Source organism: Oncorhynchus gorbuscha, linkage group LG03 (genome assembly GCF_021184085.1).
Source record: "Oncorhynchus gorbuscha isolate QuinsamMale2020 ecotype Even-year linkage group LG03, OgorEven_v1.0, whole genome shotgun sequence".
Taxonomy (NCBI): domain Eukaryota; kingdom Metazoa; phylum Chordata; class Actinopteri; order Salmoniformes; family Salmonidae; genus Oncorhynchus; species Oncorhynchus gorbuscha.
In genome coordinates this window covers 33,762,947-33,783,109 of record NC_060175.1, presented here as the reverse complement: position 1 = coordinate 33,783,109, position 20,163 = coordinate 33,762,947, and the positions used below count along the sequence as shown (strand labels likewise).

The 20,163-nt window shown below is 39.4% G+C and overlaps 1 protein-coding gene across 1 annotated transcript in view; it reads left to right on the top strand.

Annotated features, from left to right (window-relative positions):
• The first annotated feature begins 9,522 nt into the window (after positions 1-9,522).
• LOC124031248 (testis-expressed protein 264-like) overlaps positions 9,523-20,163 on the top strand; it is a 128,477-nt gene continuing 117,836 nt past the window's right edge. Inside the window, exon 1 of the mRNA XM_046342300.1 lies at positions 9,523-10,489. Coding sequence (XP_046198256.1) covers positions 10,232-10,489 — 258 coding nt within the window. The 5' untranslated portion in view covers positions 9,523-10,231. The remainder of the gene's footprint in view (positions 10,490-20,163) is intronic.

Sequence of the window (20,163 nt, the reverse complement as noted above, 5' to 3'; positions counted from 1 at the left end):
TGTGTGTGTGTGTGTGTGTGTGTGTGTGTGTGTGTGTGTGTGTGTGTGTGTGTGTGTGTGTGTGTGTGTGTGTGTGTGTGTGTGTGTGTGTGTGTGTGTGTGTGTGTATATGTGTGTGTATACAGAGGTTGTGAATGCATTCTGCAGTCAGAAAGACCCTAAGACGAAAATGAAGGTGGTGACTCGTCTTCAGAACATCACCTACCTCCAGACTCTATTGGACAGGACTTTGGCAGGTACAATACTGCACTGAAACAATACTATAACAACGGACAAGAAATTAAAATGTAATTTGATCAACATTTTTCTGATCAAAATGTTTAAATATTACATGCTTTGAAAATGTGAGAATTCCATGGACTGTTAATTTGACCATTCTAGCTTTTGTGTTTCAGAAATCCCTGGCTATGCTCCTCCTCTAGCCAACTTTGATGGGGAGAGTACAGAGGGAGCTCCCGTGTCTAGCTCCACTGCTATTCCAAAGAAGGGAAAGAACATTTATGTTTTTACAACTTTTTCCTGAGCTGAGATTCAACACTTATTGTGGTGCCACAATCTGCCACAATCACTTCCAGGTACACAAGACACAAACACCGCTTCATGTTTTTTTGTGTCTCGGCACACATTTAGCTCATTGTTGTCGTCCCCCTTTGTGACTGTCTTTCCTGCTGTGCGCAGACTCTGCTGTCTAAAAACCAGGGGGTGGTGGACACCCCAGGTCCTGATGTGAAGGAGCACCAGCTGCTGTCCCCAGCCTACCAGCTCCTCCTACAGGTCCTACACACCACCTTCAGCTGGTCAGTCACACTTCAACACAACACCACCTGCACACTCCTGCCTTTCAGGACAATATCAAATGACAATTACTCAGGGTTTGGCAACTGTGGTCCTGGAGAGGTTGGTGTTGGCTTGTTTTGTTTCAGCCCAGCTCTAACACACCTGATTCAACAAATGGGAATCAGGTGTGTTAGTGATCTGCAACAAAAGCCTGCAGCTATTGTGTGTTAGGTCTGGTTTTTCCCAACCAGAGCACCATAGCCTGCTGAAGAGAGCTCTGGGACTGCAGGCTGACCGCCTGAAAGAGGGAGGGCCTGAACTGACCTTGGACCAGCTCATCCATTGAGAGGTGAAACATTCCCTGTCAGATCACAGCCAGTGTTGTGTGTGTGACAAGTATGGTAAAGCGGTTCTCCCCTATCTCTCTGGTCTTCAGACACAGCTTTAAGTACATCCTGAACGTCCGCAGTACAGTGCCCAGCCTCAGCATAGCTCTGTGTCTCTCTCAGCTGCTCACCACTGTGGCTGAGAGAGGAGGGCACCAGGCTACAAACAGGGAGCAGACTGGTAATACACGCACTAAATCAATGTCTATAGGATTGATGCAACAGTAAAATGGACTGTATCAGAATCAATTCCATTTCAATCCAGTCAATTCCGAAGATGTAATGATATTCTGAAAAGTTACATTTATTTTCAATGAGGATCTGTTCAGTATATAACAGTCTCTGCCTCTAGCAACCCTAGCCTGGCAGTTCCTGTGCCAGGAGTTGGTGACTACGAGCGGAGACCGAGAGAAGCAAAGACGACCCAAAGACAACGAGACTCTCCAAACTCTCCTCAGGTGTGTGTCCCACATGGATTCATGGATGATGTAGAGCAGTTAATGAATTAAGGTGGCCATTAGGTGTCAGTATACCACAGACACTGGAAATGGGAATTTACTTTATTGGATAGACCCAACCCTCTTGTAATATATGATAATAATAATAATATATGCCATTTAGCAGACGCTTTTATCCAAAGCGACTTACAGTCATGTGTGCATACATTCTACGTATGGGTGGTCCCGGGGATCGAACCCACTACTCTGGCGTTACAAGCGCCATGCTCTACCAACTGAGCTACACAATCACTTCCAGGTACACATGTATTGTAGCTCTCCTCCTGCTATTGTGGTTGCCATGCTCCCACTGGCTATAAGGTGAATAATACTATTCAGAGTGTTCATGGTGTTTGTGCTCCCTTCTCCTCCTCTCTGTAATATTTACCTGGAGCACACTGATGATGTTCTGAAGGCAGTGGAGGAGATAGCTGGAGAGGGCATCCCTGAGATCCTCAACGCAGTAGCCAAAGACACCAGCTCTAAAACTAGGCCCACTCTCAACAGGTAGGTCCTGGTACATAACTACCACTATCTCTCCTGTCCTCTATAAGCCCCCCCCCCCCCCCGCCTCAGGAGCAGTCAGAAGATGAGGTACTGGCCATAATGAACTTATGAAGCTACTGAGTTAAATGTAATTTCAAAAATAATTTCTCTCTTTGTCACATATTTGATTGAAACACTATTCTAAATTCCCATAAGGAAAGCAGACAAAAGCTTTTATGTGTCGTTTTATAATCTTTAATTTTCTGCAAGCTTTCTGTCTATTGTAATCAAATCAAATTGTATTTGTCACATGCGCCGAATATAACAGGTGTAGACCTTACAGTGAAATGCTTACTTACAAGCCCTTAATCAACAATGCTGTTTTTAGAAAATACCTAAAAAAAAAATATATGGGAAAATAATAACAAATAATTAAAGAGCAGCAGTAAATAACAATAGTGGGGCTAAATACAGGGGGTACCGGTACAGAGTCAATGTGTCAATGTGCGGGGGCACCGGTATCAAGGTAATTATGTACATATAGGTAGAGTTATTATGGCTATGCATAGATAATAACAGAGAGGAGTAGCAGCAGCGTGGGGGGCAATGCAAATAGACTGGGTAGCCATTTGATTAGCTGTTCATGAGTCTTATGGCTTGAGGGTAGAAGCTGTTTAGAAGCCTCTTGGCGCTCCGGGAATCTCAAGAACATTTCGATTTGTGGAGGATCCTTATGTAGTGAATATTGAGGTTTACAGACAGCTGTAAGGGAAATGGGAAGCTGTGTGTGGAACACTGGGCTGATAAGATACGTTGTCCTGTTTTTGTTCCTCGCTAATCATTACTGGTTAGATCCAGAAAACAACAGTGAGGCATGTTCAGGCGCACTGAGCCATGTTGTTAGACAGTAGCCTTCTATTCTAAACTAAGGGGGTGATTTGCTGTACAATACAGCATCCTTCTTAAACACTGCTCAGTTTGTTTATAACACATAGCTACTTCCCCAGCTTCCTCTGCTTGCAAAGTGAGATGTTTTCCTGTCTAATGCCCTGCTGTGGCAAAATTAGAGACCTCAAACAAATGTTTTACTGTTTCTTTCAGGCCCAGGAGAGTGACTCTGAGGAGAGGAAGAATGGCAACAGGAAGGAAGAGGGGGATAACGATGAAATTGCAGATGACTCAGATAATTAGGACAATGTGTATGAATACTGTCAACTCTGTGAACTCTTGACCTTTGTGTCAACAAACTCTAACCTTGCTTAACCCATATCCCTTTGCACCCTCAGATAGGAATAGGTCAGGGAGAACCAAGAGAGGATTCCTAGTGCGTTGCTGCCATTGAGAAAATGGACAATTAGGGGATTACTGTGGAAGGAGGGGTCACTATGTTAGTGGATGTTCAAAACGCTGCAAACAGCATTAGAGTGCTGCATTTTTTCAAACACTAATGGCTGAGAAAGGGTCTTATGAAATTGTGACGTTTTGGAAAGCTGTTGAGTGCAGAAAAGTTAGATTTACTTTGAAGATACAGTATGTTGCAATGAAATACTTCAACTGTAAAATATGATTATTCATGTATAAGACTCTCTTTAAATATTTTACAGATTTTCTCTATAAATATGTTAATCAAGTTTAGCATGTTTTAAAGTAACTGCCCAGTTAAAATCTCACTTTTAAAAGTTAACATTCTGTTAACTCATATCCAAATAATGTTGTTGACTCGTCCTATACTCGTATTTGTGGCCAAAGCATAAATTGGAGAAGAAACACTTAAAAAACCCCACCTCAAACTTTTTCTCAAACAGACCATTTTTAAAAATGCATGTTATTTCCTCATAGAATATGTCATCTCCCTTAGGATGAGCTGGCCAATCAGCGCTCTACTAATATTTTTTTATGACTGGTACGGTATACCAGCCTGGTAACATAGACTAGATGCAAATATAGTAAACGTAAATCCGGAACACTCCAATTAGTATGATATGTTACTACATAAGACAGATGGTTACAAAAGTGGGGTGGGTAGGGACATAACACAATGTCTAGCAACCCAAAGGTTGCGAGTTTGAATCTCATCACATACATCTTTAGCTTTTTAGCTAATTAGCAACCTTTCAACTACTTAATAATTTTTTAGCTACATTGAAATGACTTAGCATGTTATCTAACCCTTTCCCTAACCCTAAACAACTTAACCCTTTTAGCTAACCCATCTCCATCTCTTGACCATAACCCTTTAACCAAACTCCTAAACTTAACCCTAACCTTAACCCTAGTGCCTAAGTCCTAGCCTAGCTAACATTAGCCAGCTAGCTAACGTTATCCACTTAGCTAGAATTCGTAACATATCATACATTTTGCAAATTTGTAACATATAATATGAATTGTAAATTGTAACATATAATACGAAATGGGTGAATGACATCCACAAATTAACACATACATTATGAAACATATAAAATGCTGTATGGAGTGTCTCGATTTACGTACAGAATAATACAAAATGCTCTGAGACCAGGTTGCAGCAGGCCTGGCTACAACTCTGATGATGGAGCTAAATGTGCGCAATTGTTTTGCATGGAATAATCAAAAATGTGTAGTTCTGACTACGGTCTTCAAGAGGTGATGCTATTAAAACCAAATAGTTATCATATATAATGTGACGTACTGTATCATTCAAATATATACAAGTTAGTCTTGTTTCCAGTCTCACAAGCTTGATTGATTGACTGAAACTGTAGTAGATAATGCAATGGGCTCATTTGAGTGGTAAGGCGAAAACAACCAACTGTAGACGAACGTTGAGGAGTGAAGTTGGGGGAGGTGCATCTGTAACAGCTGAAAGTAGGACACTAACCACATTTCCATCCACAGTTTTGCGAGTAAAGTCATACCGTATATAAAAAAATCTGCAAAAAATACGTTTCGGTAGAATTTGATAAATGCCAAAAGAAAATTTGTTTGCTCGATATGGTGGGATATTTTTGTGTCTGAAATTAATATTGCGAGAAAGGTCGGTGGAAACTCCTTTATGCGCAAATATGAATATAATCACCATCATATTGAAGTAAACTTAGTCACACGATATGGTGTGTGTTGTCCTCCCACTACGACTCAGGAAACCAAGTAGTTCATAAGGCTACAGATTAAATTATGTATGATGAACTTCACAGGGTGGTGAATGTGCACAGTGATCTTGATGCTCCATTACAATAAATATCGAGGGTCTTATTCTGGTTGATCGATGATGATTGATGATGATCGATGCGTAAATATTCTGGCTCTTATCCATAATAATCTAATCATGTAGAATAGCCTACCCGCACTGTATCTGCGAGCTGTTGGCTACAGCGCATGTGCCAAAACCATAGTAGGCACATTTGTTATTTAACTCATCAGTTTTGTGACTAAACTATCGGTAGGGTTGAAAATGCGATGGAAACATTTAACTTTCGATTTTGAAAACTTCAGAGAAAAGTCAATTTCGTGTGCACTGTCATCATGCACAGATTTTTATCCGCAACAAGTCCATGAAGTTGAAACACCATTGGTGAGAAAATGTACATGTTTTCTTTATGAGGATTCTAGAATATTTGCATGAAAATCTGTCGCTAATTGGATGGAAACCTGGCTACTGATGTGGTTTTCCAACAAGGCTAAGTACAACATGGCAGTGCTGCCATTGTTTATGAAGGTTGTTCTTCATGTCAAAATAAATGTCTCTAATCCCCATAAAACACTTAAATTGCAGTTGACTGTCGTGAAAACTTATTGACCTTTGATCAAAATAATTTTTGTAAAGTTCATGCAGTCGACATGTAATTGCAAGTCTGCCAATTTTTATCCCCATAATGCAACACTGTGAAAGGCGGTGACCAACAATGACAAAAGTGATCAGCTCAACACGCCCCATTATTACATTATTATTATTAAACACGCTCATTATTAAATAATGATATAGTTATATTTGAGGTTAAAGATCTGCTCTCACACTTTTGGGAAAGGGCTTGTGAAGAAAAATCTTATTGCAAGAACTGGGAGCTCTTTAAATTTGAGGTGTCCAAATATCTTAGAAAATATGGTAGTAATCTTGCTAAGACCAGAAGAGCTGAGGAGGAAAAGGTGATCATTAAGATAACTTCCCTCTCTCAGAGGTCCCCAGCCGACCTCTTGGGGGAGGAGAAGATGGAACTAATTGAGTTACAAAATAAACTGGATAATATATATAGATTAAAAGCAGAAGGAGCCTTTATTAGATCTAGGAAAAAAATGGATTGAGGAGGGAGAACAGAATTCATCCTATTTCTTTAAACTTGAGAAATTTCACTCTAAAAATAACACTATTCATAAGTTAAACATTGATGGTGTTATTACAGATGACCAAAAATGAATTGCTAAATACTGTAGCAATTTTTACAGAAAATTGTATAGCTCAACGTACTGTCAGGAATCCACAGATATGTTTTTTAACTCACTGAATAATGTTCACTCTATCAGTGATATAGAATCTAAACAGTGTGATGAACCCATCAAAGTTGAAGAGATTATAGAGTATCAAACATCTAAAGAACAATAAATCACCAGGTGTTGATGGAATTACATCATAATTTTTCAAATTATTTTCTGAACAAGTAGCTCCCTTCCTATTTGAAGTCTTTTTAGAGAGTATTAAAAACAATGTTCTCCCTCCAACAATGAGTCAGGGGTTAATAACACTGATACCTAAGCCTAAAAAAGAAGTGCTGCCCATCAATAACTAGCGTCCAATTTGTCTTCTTAATAATGACTATAAGATATTAGCCTTAATACTAGAAAAAATTATGAAAGAAGTCCTGGATGCAATCATTGATGAAACACAGTCTGGCTTCATGAGGAACAGACATATTTCTAACAACGTCAGACTAGTATTAGACGTATTTGACTACTCAGACCTAATAACTGAGGATAGCTTCAAGCATTTGACACAGTAGAGCATCAGTTTATCTTCCACTCCCTTGAGAGACTTGGCTTTGGGGATTTTTTCTGTAAGTCTATTGAGACTCTCTATGCAAATGGTAACAGCTCTATCAAATTGAAATACGGCACCTCACCTAGATTTGAGTTAAAGAGAGGAATTAGGCAAGGTTGTCCTATCTCTCCATACCTGTTTTTATTAATCACCCAACTTCTTGCAAATTCTTTAAATAATAGTCCTGTACAAGGTATTTCCATAGCTGGTAAAGAAATTATTATAAGCCAGCTGGCTGACGATACTACACTTTTTCTGAAAGACGCTAACCAAATTCCCATATCGATCAATGTGATACAATCCTTTTCCAAAGCGTCTGGTCTATATCTTAACATTAATAAATGTGAACTCATAGCTGTCAAAGATTGTGTGCCACCTTCATATTATGGTATTCCAGTAAAAGAAGAACTAACATATTTAGGCATAACCATTACAAAGGATCAGAAGTCTAGAGGCTTACTAAATTTTAACCCTCTTATTTAAAAAAACAGAAGAAACTAAATCAATGGCTACAGAGGGACTTATGTTTAAAAGGTAGAGTCCTAATATCCAAGGCTGAAGGTATCTCTGGACTAACATATGGTTCTCTATCTTTATATCTTGACAGTAAAATAAGCAAGGAGATGGACCAGATGCTTTTCAACTTTCTGTGGAGAAACCGTACCCATTACATTAGGAAAACTGTTGTAATGAACACTTATGAGAATGGTGGACCAAATTTTCTGGACTTTACTACTTTAAATAATACTTTTAAGATCAATTGGATAAAACAATTCCTAAGAAGACCCACTTCTATCTGGAATTGTATTCCTCATAATGTCTTCTCTACTTTTGGTGGCCTTAACTTCATGTTGTTTTGCAATTATAATATTGACAAAGTTCCAGTGAAACTTTCTGCTTTTCATCGGCAGGTTTTCTTGTCATGGTCCTTAATTTATAAACACAATTTTTCTCCACACAGATTTTATATATGTAATAATTGGGATATATTGTTTAAAAATACCTCTCTGTTTTTAGAATATTGGTTCCGAAATAATATCCTATTGGTGAGCCAACTGGTAAATGCAGAGGGTCTTTTACTCAGTTATAAAGAATTCATATCACTTTACAAGGTCCCTGTAACACCTAAATAACACCTAAATATTTTTCTTGTTTTAGATGCCTCAGGTGTTGCTCTGTTATTCAGGAACGTGTCAAGACCTGACCCTCAGAGCCTACCTTCTATTTTCCCTGTTGACTCATCAGTAGGAAAGATTTGTTTCTCTTTTGGTCCATTCAACAACAGAGCGATACGAACTTTGTTTCAGCAGGATGTTGTACCTTATGTCATGCCTTATTGGAATGGATTTATTGATAATATCTGTTGGAAAGAAGTTTGGATGTTGCCACACACATACCTACTTGTTAACAAAATTAAGGAAGTTTCCTTTAAAATTATTCATAAATATTATCATGCCAACCACTACATGAAGAAGTTTAAGGAAAACATCACCTAAAATTGCTCCTTTTGTAATGACCACTCAGAAACAGTTTTGTATCTTTTTTAGCATTGTATGCTAATTGGACACATTTATGAAGATTTTACACTATTGTGGATGGATGTACTGTTTGGATTCTTTACATACAATAGAAATAAGCTTAAACATTTTACGTAATTCATTTCATTATTCTTTTGGCCAAATTTCATATACACAAATGTAAATTTACAAACAGAAAACCACATTTTCGTACCCTACAAAAAGAAATGGAACTGTATTTTAAGGTTAAATGCTCTACTAACAAAAAAACTGTTAGAATTGTAAGTATATGCATGTCCCTTAAGGTCCTTGTGTAATTGTAATGTGATATTGTACCCCCTAGCTCGATTTTCTATTGTTTGTAATCTATGTATGCTTGTGTTCCCTCATGTGCTTTATGTATTGATTTGTTGTTAATAATAATTTAAAAAATAAAATAAAAAACACGCCCCATGTACGCATTTCTTTGGTCAGGGAACCTACGAAGTTTACACAACCATAGGGTGTAACAGGATGAGGATATAGTCTCGTGGTAATATTTTTTTAGCTACTTTAAAATAAATGGCACCTGGACTAGCCAACCAGCCGATTTATAATGTAATAATAATTCACACAATAATGCACAAATGTTATGTTATTTTTTATGATTATAGCTTCGTCGAAAAGGGACACCCCTTCATACGAGGCAAGATGGTTTATCCGGGAAGCATGTTCCTGTGTTTAGGGAAATAAACGGTGTTAGGCTATATAACGCCACCGTCCTACCACAGATGAACAATGAGCCAGATATCTCACAGGATGTATACATGTGAAGCATCCTGTTGTGGCGTTTCAACTCACTACCAAATATGATGAGGAGGAAGCCCAAGCGGCCGGCAGTGGGAGAAGATAGAGCGAGATGGATTTTGGCCAAGATTCTGCAAATGTTCTCATCGATGAAACATTTGATCTGCATATAGTTTTCTGTTTCCAAAACTAAAATTGGTAACAAACAGAGTGGTATGCGTTTCGTTTAGTGTACCCTTTGCCAAGGTTTCTAAAAATTGCGATGTTTAAAAGGAGTGCAAGAGCGGGCTTATTGTTATTGCACATGCGCAGTTTAGAGTAGGCGTTCCCTAACGAAAAGATGCAAATAAATTCTAAAACGCGCCAATAGGATCTCACTAGCTTGTGCTTGGCTCTGCCCACCTCCGTGCCTGTGCTGCAGACTATGATTAATTTGCTCCATTGGAAACGACAGGCTCTGGTCTATCTTGGGTTAGTTATAAAAATCTTTCGTCCTACCTTCAGTTATCACGGAAAATCGTATGAATGCAAACAAAAGTTGTACGGATTATTCTCGTTTTTACATCACAAGCAATTCATATGCATCTTCTTTTCAAATCTCGGGGATATATTATTCATGACGTTTGCGCTTTGTAGTTTGTAGACTGTCCGCAAATTTGTACATTCCGAGGAGGCTCTTCTTGACACTTCATATAGAGCTTGACATAATCAAAATATTACGTTTCACTTGGAAGAGGTTGAGTTGCATCAGTGGCACCAGTGTTAGTGTAGAAAATGTCTGACTCTATTATTTTAGCACTGATAGTGTTTCTCATCTTGTGTTTGATTGTAACGGTGGTTGCAGCTGTTGTGTACTCTGGGCTGTTCAGTGAGGTCAATATCAAGACAGGGTCGCCTTCTATCAAAAACGTTACTATTGCCTACAAATTCCATAAAGGACCGCATAAAGACTGTGGTGCAGCCTTCACAGAGACTGTCAGTATTGGGCCAAAGCTCAAAACCATCCGTGTGTCCTACGATGACTCCACAGAGGTAAGGCACCTGAAGTGTGTGTGTGTGTGTGTGTGTGTGTGTGTGTGTGTGTGTGTGTGTGTGTGTGTGTGTGTGTGTGTGTGTGTGTGTGTGTGTGTGTGTGTGTGTGTGTGTGTGTGTGTGTGTGTGTGTGTGTGAGAGAGAATAACTGATATAAATAAACTGTCCTCACTTTCAGACGTTTTCTCACTGGCCACTCTTTTCAAAGGGACATGCCTTGAATCCAGAGAGCTGAATGTGAATACTGATTTGGGAGCATTAATAAAGTCAGCTGTACAATGCCACGTTGCACATCTGATGATTTCCCCCCTATTGTGGTTCCAGTTTACTTTGGTATTAGCATACAACTGACTCATAAATGTCAAAGGGGCAAATCCTCCCTCCCATGGGTCAGATGAGAACGGAACTTATGGCACTAAATATAGTCTAGTAAGTACACCCTGACTAGTATTTATGCAGTTCTGTTCATTTTCATTTATAGTGCTTGCGGGGAATTTCTTCTGACACAGTGGCTGTAAGAACAAACTGTCTTGAGGGTTGTTCCTAGGCCAGTGTCAGGCCTCCTTCTCGATGCCCCACTGTTTAGTAATTTTACACTGCAACAGTTCGTGGAGTATCATGGTTACATCCTTGTTAATGTTTTACTATACCTGTACTGTAATGCACCACTATAAATATACAGCTGGGAACTGTATTTTGATTCAGTCATTACATGAGCCTGGGTGTTTAGTCAACAAGCTGTGGCAGCCACACAACAGCTGCCTATTAGATAGGATCTCAGTACACATCTAGGCTAACTGATGATAAGGGCTGAACACATGCTGGGTGGCGAGTGGGACGGGCTGGCTATGCTCATGTGATCCAATGGTAATAGGAGCAGACAGGCTACAAGAGAAACAGGTTGAAGATTACATTTGTGATGTGAAATTCCTGCAAGACCAGGATTGAAAGTAAGCCAGGATGGTAAGGCATACCGGCAAAATAAATAGTTGGGGTACACCGTACCGGTAAAAGATGAGCCTCTCACAATAATTAAAACCCACTGAGTGTACAAAACATTATGAATATGTCATGAAAATAGCATGAACTGACCAGGTGAATCAAGGTAAAAGCTATGATCCCTTATTGATGTCTCTTGTCAAATCCACTTCAATAAGTGTAGATAAAGGGGTGGAGATGGATTTTGAGAAGCCTTGAGACAATTGAGACATGGATTGTGTATGTATGTCAATCAGAGGGTGAATGGGCAAGATACAAGATTTAAGTGCGTTTGAACAGGGTATGGTAGTAGGTGCCAGGCACACTGGTTTGAGTGTGTCAAGAACTGCAACACTGCTAGGTCTTTCACATTCAACAGTTTCTCGTGTGTATCAAGACTGGTCCCCCACCCAAAGGACATCCAGCCAACTTGACACAACTGTGGGAAGCATTGGAGTCAACATGGGCCAGCATCCCTGTGGAATGCTTTCGACACCTTGTAGAGTCCATGCCCCATTGAATTGAGGTTGTTCTGAGGGGTGGAACTCAATACTAGGAAGGTGTTCTTAATGTTTTGTACACTTGGTGTATATTCCAAAAAAACTGTAGGCTATTACACTATTTATCATTACTGTATGTCAGTCGGATGAAAAATGAGCGAATAGACTTAAACTTGTGGCTTATGTTCCAAAATGCGGCATGGTTCAATGATAACACTGACATTTTGTCAAGGCAAAGATGAGTGGCCGAGACAGTTGCCCGCGGACAGAAGTGTACGCATCAATTCATGTTACAAAACTTGTGTAGGCCTAATGAATAACAATCACCAAATTTCATTCAAAACACTTTTTGGTGTTTTGAAAGGGATATCTCTTTGGCAAGAATTATTTGAGAGTTTTGTAGCCTACTAGTTGGAATAGTAGACTAACTGAAGTCTGGACATTGACTGTAGGCCTCATATTAGGGAGACTTTTATCTCCCTCACCAACTTCAAACATCACTTATCCGAGCAGCTAACCGATCGCTGCAGCTGTACATAGTCTATAGGAAAATAGCCCACCCATTTTCACCTACCTCATTCCCATACTGTTTTTTATACTGTTTTTATTTATTTATTTTTCTGCTCTTTTGCACACCAATATCTCTACCTGTACATGACCATCTGATCATTTATCACTCGTGTTAATCTGCAAAACTGTATTATTCGCCTACCTCCTCATGCCTTTTGCACACATTGTATATAGACTGCCCATTTTTTTTCTACTGTGTTATTGACTTGTTAATTGTTTATTCCATGTGTAACTCTGTGTTGTCTGTTCACACTGCTATGATTTATCTTGGCCAGGTCGCAGTTGCAAATGAGAACTTGTTCTCAACTAGCCTACCTGGTTAAATAAAGGTGAAATAAAAATAAAATAAAAAAGGGCTGGGCGGTATACTGTATTTTATGATATTTCGGTATTGATGCAGGGACCGGTTTGGGTTTTTACTCTACCTTCTATACCGGTATTTGAATATTTAGTTTGTTAAATGTAATATGCCATGTGTAATGTCAATTTTTATAGTTTACTTCGCTACTTGAGTCATCTCTTTCTCGCCGTGCTACTTTCCACACAGACCTAGCCACACCCCCTGTCACTCAAGGAGCACATTTGATGTTCCTCAACCACGACACTTGCTTTCAGTCTGCATGGTAAATGCAGCACATGCAACAATGTTGATGACAACAATGCTGTTTTCACTTTGCTTCATAATATAACTCCACTAGCGTTCTATAATGACACTATTAGTTTGTGTTTCTTACATCAGCAAACAGCTAGTTTGTCTTTTCTTAGCAAGTTGCCCTAAATCTTGTGAGATGCTAATTGCTAGCTAATAAATGTACTGAGTAAGAGCAAACGTAGCTAGCTAATACAAGCCTGATAATACCAGTGATGGTGTAGATCTAAATCAGCATGTTGTTTATGCAACAGTATCTTCTAAATCAAAGAGGAATATGCAAAGCAAGAATATGTTAGTTACATGAAGGAGCTATGAGAAAACATGCAATGTAGCCAAAGCCTATAGGATCCCCTAGGGAACACTTATCAACACTTTAGTTCCTACCCTGTCACAATATTTATTTTTAATTCATTGGCATCTCAAACAAGACTGTTTTCAAAGTGCCAACTATTATATTCTAACTAGAATTATAATAGTCATTCTATTTCCATGATTCCAACAGTTTTGCTGTAATTCGCAAGTCAAATCGCAATTGCAACATATGGTTAAAAATAAGTCCTGGATTATTTGCCCATATCGTGCAGCCCTACGTAGCAGTGTGGAATTTTTCAATTGAGCAGTGGTGTAAAGTACTTTAAGTAAAAATACTTTCAAGTACTACTTAAGTGGTAGTAGTATTTATTTGTTGTTGGTATCTGTACTTTACTTTACTATTTTTTTTTTGACAACTACACTACATTCCTAAAGAAAATACTGTACTTTTTACTCCATTCATTTTTTCCTGACACCCAAAAGTACTCGTTACATTTTAAATGCTTAGCAGGACAGGAAAATGGTCAAATTCACACATTTGTCAAGAGAACATCCCTGGTCATCTACTGCCTCTGATCTGGAGGACTCACTAAACACAAATGCTTTACCTGTAAATTATGTCTGAGTGTTGGAGTGTGCCCCTGGCTATCTGTAAATACAAAAGAAACAAGAAAATGGTGCCATCTGGTTTGAAATTGTTTGATACTTAAGTACATTTTATCAATTACATTTACTTTTGATACTTAAGTATATTTTAAACCAAATACTTTTAGACTTTTACTCAAGTAGTATTATGCTGTGTGACTTTCACTTTTAATTGAGTAATTTTCTATTAACATATCTTTACTTTTACTCAAGTATGACAATTGGGTACTTTTTCCACCACTGCAATTGAGTGCAGGAAATGAAGAAATAATAAAAGTGCTGAAATGAGTTGAAGTTGAATTGAAAAGTATTACAAAATCAGAATGGAGAAAGACTCTTAGAATGTACAGCTGAAGTCGGAAGTTTAAATACACCGTAGCCAAATACATTTAAACTCAGTTTTTCACAATTCCTGACATTTAATCATAGTAAAAATTCCCTGTCTTAGGTCAGTTAGGATCACCACTTTATTTTTAAGGATGTGAAATGTCAGAATCATAGTATAGAGAATGATTTATTTCAGCTTTTATTTCTTTCATCACATTCCCAGTGGGTCAGAAGTTTACATACACTCAATTAGTATTTGGTTGCATTGCCTTTAAATGGTTTAACTTGGGTCAAACATTTCAGGTAGCCTTCCTCAAGCTTCCCACAATAAGATGGGTGAATTTTGGCCCATTCCTCCTGACAGAGCTGGTGTAACTGAGTCAGGTTTGTAGGCCTCCTTGCTCGTACATGTTCTTTTCAGCTCTGCCCACACATTTTCAATAGGATTGAGGTCAGGGCTTTGTGATGGCCACTCCAATACCTTGACTTTGCTGTCCACAACTTTGGAAGTATGCTTGGGGTCATTGTCCATTTGGAAGACCCATTTGTGTCCAAGCTTTAACTTCCTGACTGATGTTGCTTCAATATATCCACCAAATTTTTCCTCCTGATGATGACATCTATTTTGTGAAGTGCACCAGTCCCTCCTGCAGCAAAGCACTCCCCCTTTTTCCTTCAAATATAACAATGGTCATTATGGCCAAACAGTTCTATTTTTGTTTCATCAGACCAGAGGACATTTCTCCAAAAAGTATGATCTTTGTCCCCATGTGCAGTTGCAAACCGTAGTCTGGCTTTTTTATGGTGGTTTTGGAGCAGTGGCTTCTTCAGGTTGTGTCGAAATAGGACTCGTGGATATAGATACTTTTGCACCCGTTTCCTCCAGCATCTTCACAAGGTCCTTTGCTGTTGTTCTGGGATTGATTTGCACTTTTCGTACCAAATTACATTAATCTCTAGGAGACAGAATGCGTCTCCTTCCTGAGCGGTATGACAGCTGCTTGGTCCCATGGTGTTTATTCTTGCATACTATTGTTTGTACAGATGAATGTGGTAACATCAGCCGTTAGGAAATTACTCCCAAGGATGAACCAGACTTGTGGAGGTCTACAATTTGTTTTCTGAAGTCTTGGCTGATTTCTTTTGATTTCCCCATGATGTCAAGCAAAGAGGCACTGAGTTTGAAGTTTGAAATGGATCCACAGTGTCATGACGTTTCCCTCTTTGGGTATAGCAAGCCCCATCCCCCTCTCCCTGCCCCCCCTGCCTCCTTCACTAGGCTGCTGTGGTCAGAGAGAGTTCGTAAATTCCTGATGAGAAGACCCTGCCACCCAGTTTGAGGCGGAGTGAATTGGCATAGAGAACAAAGGAATTTCTTCCACCTCACAGAACTTGAGGTCCGAAAAAATTTCATGTTCCGGACAAGGTATAGAAGATCGGTGAAGAATCCAGCTACAAACTGGTCCATTTGTTACATTTTGGGGAAGCTCATGGGAGACACATTACCATAACGCTGTTTATATAATAGGCTCAGATATTAGGTTTACATCTAATTGTTGTATAAGATGAATGAGTGAGTATGATACTGTTTACACTTGTACAATGTGATTTTGAACTGTTTAATGAAGGAAAATCCAATTCCTTTTTGAATTTAACTAAATCAGAGGACGATGATGTTGGCTTTCGCCGACTGGACGAGCACCGGTACACACTACCAAGTGCGCTATTTTTAAGATGTTGCTCTACTGGAGTTACACTGTAATATCGTCACTGCTATTAGCTCCAAGACTTATATACTATGGAACGCCGTTTGGTTCTTTGTGTGTCAAAAGAAATACAGTAAACAAGCAAACACCGGCCACGAGCGATGTGTTTACAATACCGCGTTGGTAATAAAGAATAATTTGTTCAACCGCAACTTCTGGGGTAGCTAGCTTTAGCTTGGTACCTAGCTAGCACCAATACAACCAGCCTGAGAACAATGACTAGTAGAAACTGCAGTCATTTTCATTATTCTTAGCAATGATTTAGGAATCCTTGTGAGTAACGTAAACTCACTCACTTTTGTACATCGCCTTGGTCCGTACAATTGACCTTATTTTAGCGCCCCCAAAAACTTAATACTTCCAGGTCAACTGTAATGTCAATACCATTGTAAAGTACACATTTTTGCCCTTTCCAACAGAATTCATGCCGAGACCTCCACGCTGCCCGTTTCTGCATAATACAACAAGGCAATGAGCTCCGTCGGGTCTTTAAAAAAATGGTGGTGAAGCGAAATTAATGCGTGGTAGTGAGATGGAGACGAGATGTATGGAGATGTAAATAAAACACTATAAGAGTTTATGTAATGTATCATTACATACTTATTTGGCGGTTTGTTTTGAATTTAAATCGGGTTTTTTGGGCGGTGCGAAAGTGATCTTCAGAAGTAAACAGCGGCTTTGAGAATCATAATCGCTTGCAGTGATGACGCAAAAAATGACGAGGTATCCCCCCTTACACCGTCACTGTCCATTTCTTGTTTTTAAACGATGAGAAGTGCTACACCTGGTGGAGAGAGATTGTAAGACAGAAATAGTTGCTTTATTCATGCTGTACGTTATGGCATGACACGTCTCGATGTAATGGAGGGTCTGTTTTTTTCACCTTTTCTCCAATACTGTAGAGCCATTACCATGTCGATTAACGCTTGAATAGAAACGTAGTTCACACCCCAGATTTTGAAGTCAACACAGTCGCTGCTATTATTTTTCTTTGTAGCCTCTCATGTAAACTCGTGGTCCGAACAATTGCCCTTACTTTAGCGCCCCAAAAATGTAATACTTCCAGATCAACTGTAATGTCAATACCATTTTAAAGCACCATTTCTCCTCTTTCCAATAGAATAAATTACATAACCTAAACGTAGCCCGTTTCTGCATAATTCAAGCAGGCAATGAGCCCCGTCTGGTCTTTTTTTTAAATGACGGGTGGGGAAGCGAAACTAATGCGTGATAGTGAGAAGGAGAGATGTTGTGTGGGAAAATTGCTTTTCTTCACTGGATCTGTCCAACTTATCACCTTATCGCCTCTAAAATGTAAGTAAAACACTATAAGAGTTGATATAATGTGTCGTTACATACCTATTTGAAGGTTTGTGTCGAATTTGAATCAGGTTTTTAGGGCGGTGCTAAAGTGATCTTAGAAGTCAACAGCGGCTTTGAGAATGATGATAGCATGCAATGATGATGCAAAAAATGACTAGGTATCCCCCCCTTACCCCCGTCACTGTCCATTTCTTGTTTTTAAAGGATGAGAGAAGTGCTACACCTGGTGGAGAGAGATTGTAAGACATAAATAGTTGCTTTATTCATGCTGTACGTTATGACATGACACGTCATGATGTAACGAAGGGTCAGTTTTTTTTTCAACTTTTCTCCAATACTATAGAGCCATTACCATGTCGATCAACGCTTGAATAGAAACCTTGTTCACACCCCAGATTTTGAAGTCAACACAGTTGCTACAGTCTCATTAGATTTCTTTGTAGCCTCATTTGAATGTTGCGGTTGCGCACATTTGTACGGAATGGGGTGAGTTAATGTTACTTAACCCTGTTGCCCAAAGCTAACGTTATAAGCAGCCAGCTAGCTTCATCTGGCTTGTGAGGCTCAAAAGGACCGGTTTATGTGTTGTGAAGCTAGCCACATTACGGATTAGGCACAATAGTGGAATTTGCAGTTTGCCTTCAATTAAAGTCTGTCATTGACAGTGGTGCAAATTAATACAAATAGTAGAATTATGCCATATGTTTATTTTGATCGCTAACCGCAATGTCCACTATTGTGGATAATCCATTTTGTGGCTAGCTTCACATAGATTAAAAACTCCCTCATAAATTAGGGTTATTTTAGATGACACCTAGTTGTATAGTTAGCTAGCTGAAACAGATGTCCTTTTGCAATGTTTTTAGGGAAGAACATATTTGCATCCATGAGCTAACTAGCTTTTTTTATGACTAGCACTGTAGGTGCGCAAGACAACTTTACCAGCATCATAGCATACGTATCGATGAATCGCTGTAACATAAAATACAAGTATAATCGATGTGTAATAACTATGTAAATATTTATGAACGTGTTAAATTATTATGTGATGCACAGTCATTCAGGTCCTGATTGGTCAACAAGCTTATTCGACACGTCATAAAGCGTTATCTACTGCTCATTGTTGTCTTTTTTTGACACGCAAAGACCTAAACAGAGTTCCATAGAAATCCTGATTGAGAATGAAACGACTGAACAAATGAACAACGAAATAGCACAGCAAGTAAGTGAAAGAAATAGGGTTTGATGATGTTTTCCTGGTAATGGGGACATATATAAATGCCAACAAAATAAATGTTGTGTGTGTGTCTGTAACCTTTATTTAACTAGGCAAGTCAGTTAAGAACAAATTCTTATTTACAATGACGGCCTACCCCGGACGACGCTGGGCCAATTATGCACCGCTCAATGGGACTCCCAATAACGGCTGGATGTGATACAGCCTGGATTCGAACCAGGGACTGTAGTGACGCCTCTTGCACTGAGATGCAGTGCCTTAGACCGCTGCCTCCATGTGTGTTAACTATTTAACTGTACTAGAATGCTTAAAAGGCCATAAAAAATGTAAATATCGGAATCGTTTTTTTTTGGCAAGGAAAATATAAGATATCGGTATCGGCCAGAAATGTCATATTACTAGTCTGAATTCTGTCCGAATGCACTGTATCAACAGAAATAAGACAGATCCTGCTTCTGTTGCCTGTTTTAAGGGTTTGTTTAATAGCCGACTCATTCTGTGAGCAACAATCCTCTGTGAGGTCTTCATCATTGAGGTCTTCATCATTGAGCTCACAGTACCCTGGGAAAACTCAGTAGATGAGGCTTATGAGCGAAAACATCTGCGCTATGATGATCTAGCTGCCGAAGCACGGCATCATGGCTGGAACACAGAAGTCCGACCAGTGGAGGTGGGCTGCAGAGGTTTTGTGGCAACATCTACAACCAGACTGCTTAGAGACCTGGGAATTAAGGGCCAGAGCCAGCGTTCGGCAATCAAAGCTGTATCAGAGGCGGCAGAAGGCAGCAGTCAGTGGCTCTGGATGAAGAGGAAAGACCCCAGCTGGGCCCCGAAGTGAGAGGGCCAGGAGGTATGCGGTCAACAATGCTTGACTCGGGGAGGAGGAAGCCCCTGCCATGCATAGTCCCATGGGATGTTGGCTATCAACAACAAGGCAACTCCTATGACTAATTGGGAATGGGATGCAAGCGTAGGATTGATCACCCTGTCGCTGGCCGCCTTTGGGGAGGGTGTATAGTGTGAAAGGCCGAAAGGTACACTACTGACGATGCGCTCCCCAAATTTCACCACGCTCACTGTTCATTAACTCTTGGAAGTGCTTGCACAAAGGATAGTAACATCTCATCCCGTGTTCTTGGAATCTGAGCACCAACCACAAATTGTTTGTCTGATAAACAATTTAGAAAATTTGTCTGTTTTTAATTTTGGCTATGCTGTAATAAGAGCTTTACACTTTTTTTTCATTAGAACAGCCTCTCTTCTATTATTTATAATTGATTTAGTGTTCCAAATTGTCCCAAATATTATAATAATAACCCTCCCTTTTTCTTGATCTCCTTATTGTTATTTTGACTATTATTGTT